Source organism: Pygoscelis adeliae, unplaced genomic scaffold (assembly GCF_000699105.1).
Source record: "Pygoscelis adeliae isolate BGI_AS28 unplaced genomic scaffold, ASM69910v1 Scaffold13, whole genome shotgun sequence".
Taxonomy (NCBI): domain Eukaryota; kingdom Metazoa; phylum Chordata; class Aves; order Sphenisciformes; family Spheniscidae; genus Pygoscelis; species Pygoscelis adeliae.
This window is the reverse complement of record NW_008824499.1, coordinates 49,416-49,798: the sequence shown is the minus strand read 5'-3', so window position 1 is coordinate 49,798 and position 383 is coordinate 49,416. Positions and strand designations below refer to the sequence as shown.

Below are 383 nucleotides of genomic sequence, written 5' to 3'. Positions count from 1 at the left end.
CAGCCCAGAGGCCGGGTCGAGGTGCCGGGGCGCTGTTCCGGCGCGGCCTGTCCCGGGTGCGGTGTGGGCGCATGGCCCCACTGGCCCCCACAGGGTCTGCGCCCCCCCGTAGCCCCCACAGATGTGGTGCTGCAGAGCTTGTTTATTTACTACACAGGATCAAGCCCAGCAGGAGCTGTGGGTGCCATGTCCCTGAGGCACGTGGGAGCCCCCTGCCCTGGGCTGCGGAGCGGGCGCAGCCCCGTCTGGCCGCCCCGCGGCACCCACTTCCCAGGCAGGCCCTGCCCGAGGGATGGATGCTGCCAGCGGGATGGATCCGGGGCACACGGTGCTGTCCTGAGTGGGGCCGGCGGGGTACTGCCCTCGGCCCCGCGCCTCACCTC

General features: G+C 72.6%; 1 protein-coding gene across 1 annotated transcript in view; it reads right to left on the bottom strand.

The window, feature by feature from the left end:
- Nucleotides 1-159: 159 nt before the first annotated feature.
- LOC103914783 (tyrosine-protein kinase Fes/Fps-like) overlaps nt 160-383 on the bottom strand; it is a 6,743-nt gene continuing 6,519 nt past the window's right edge. The window contains 1 exon segment of the mRNA XM_009321495.1: nt 160-380. Coding sequence (XP_009319770.1) covers nt 160-380 — 221 coding nt within the window.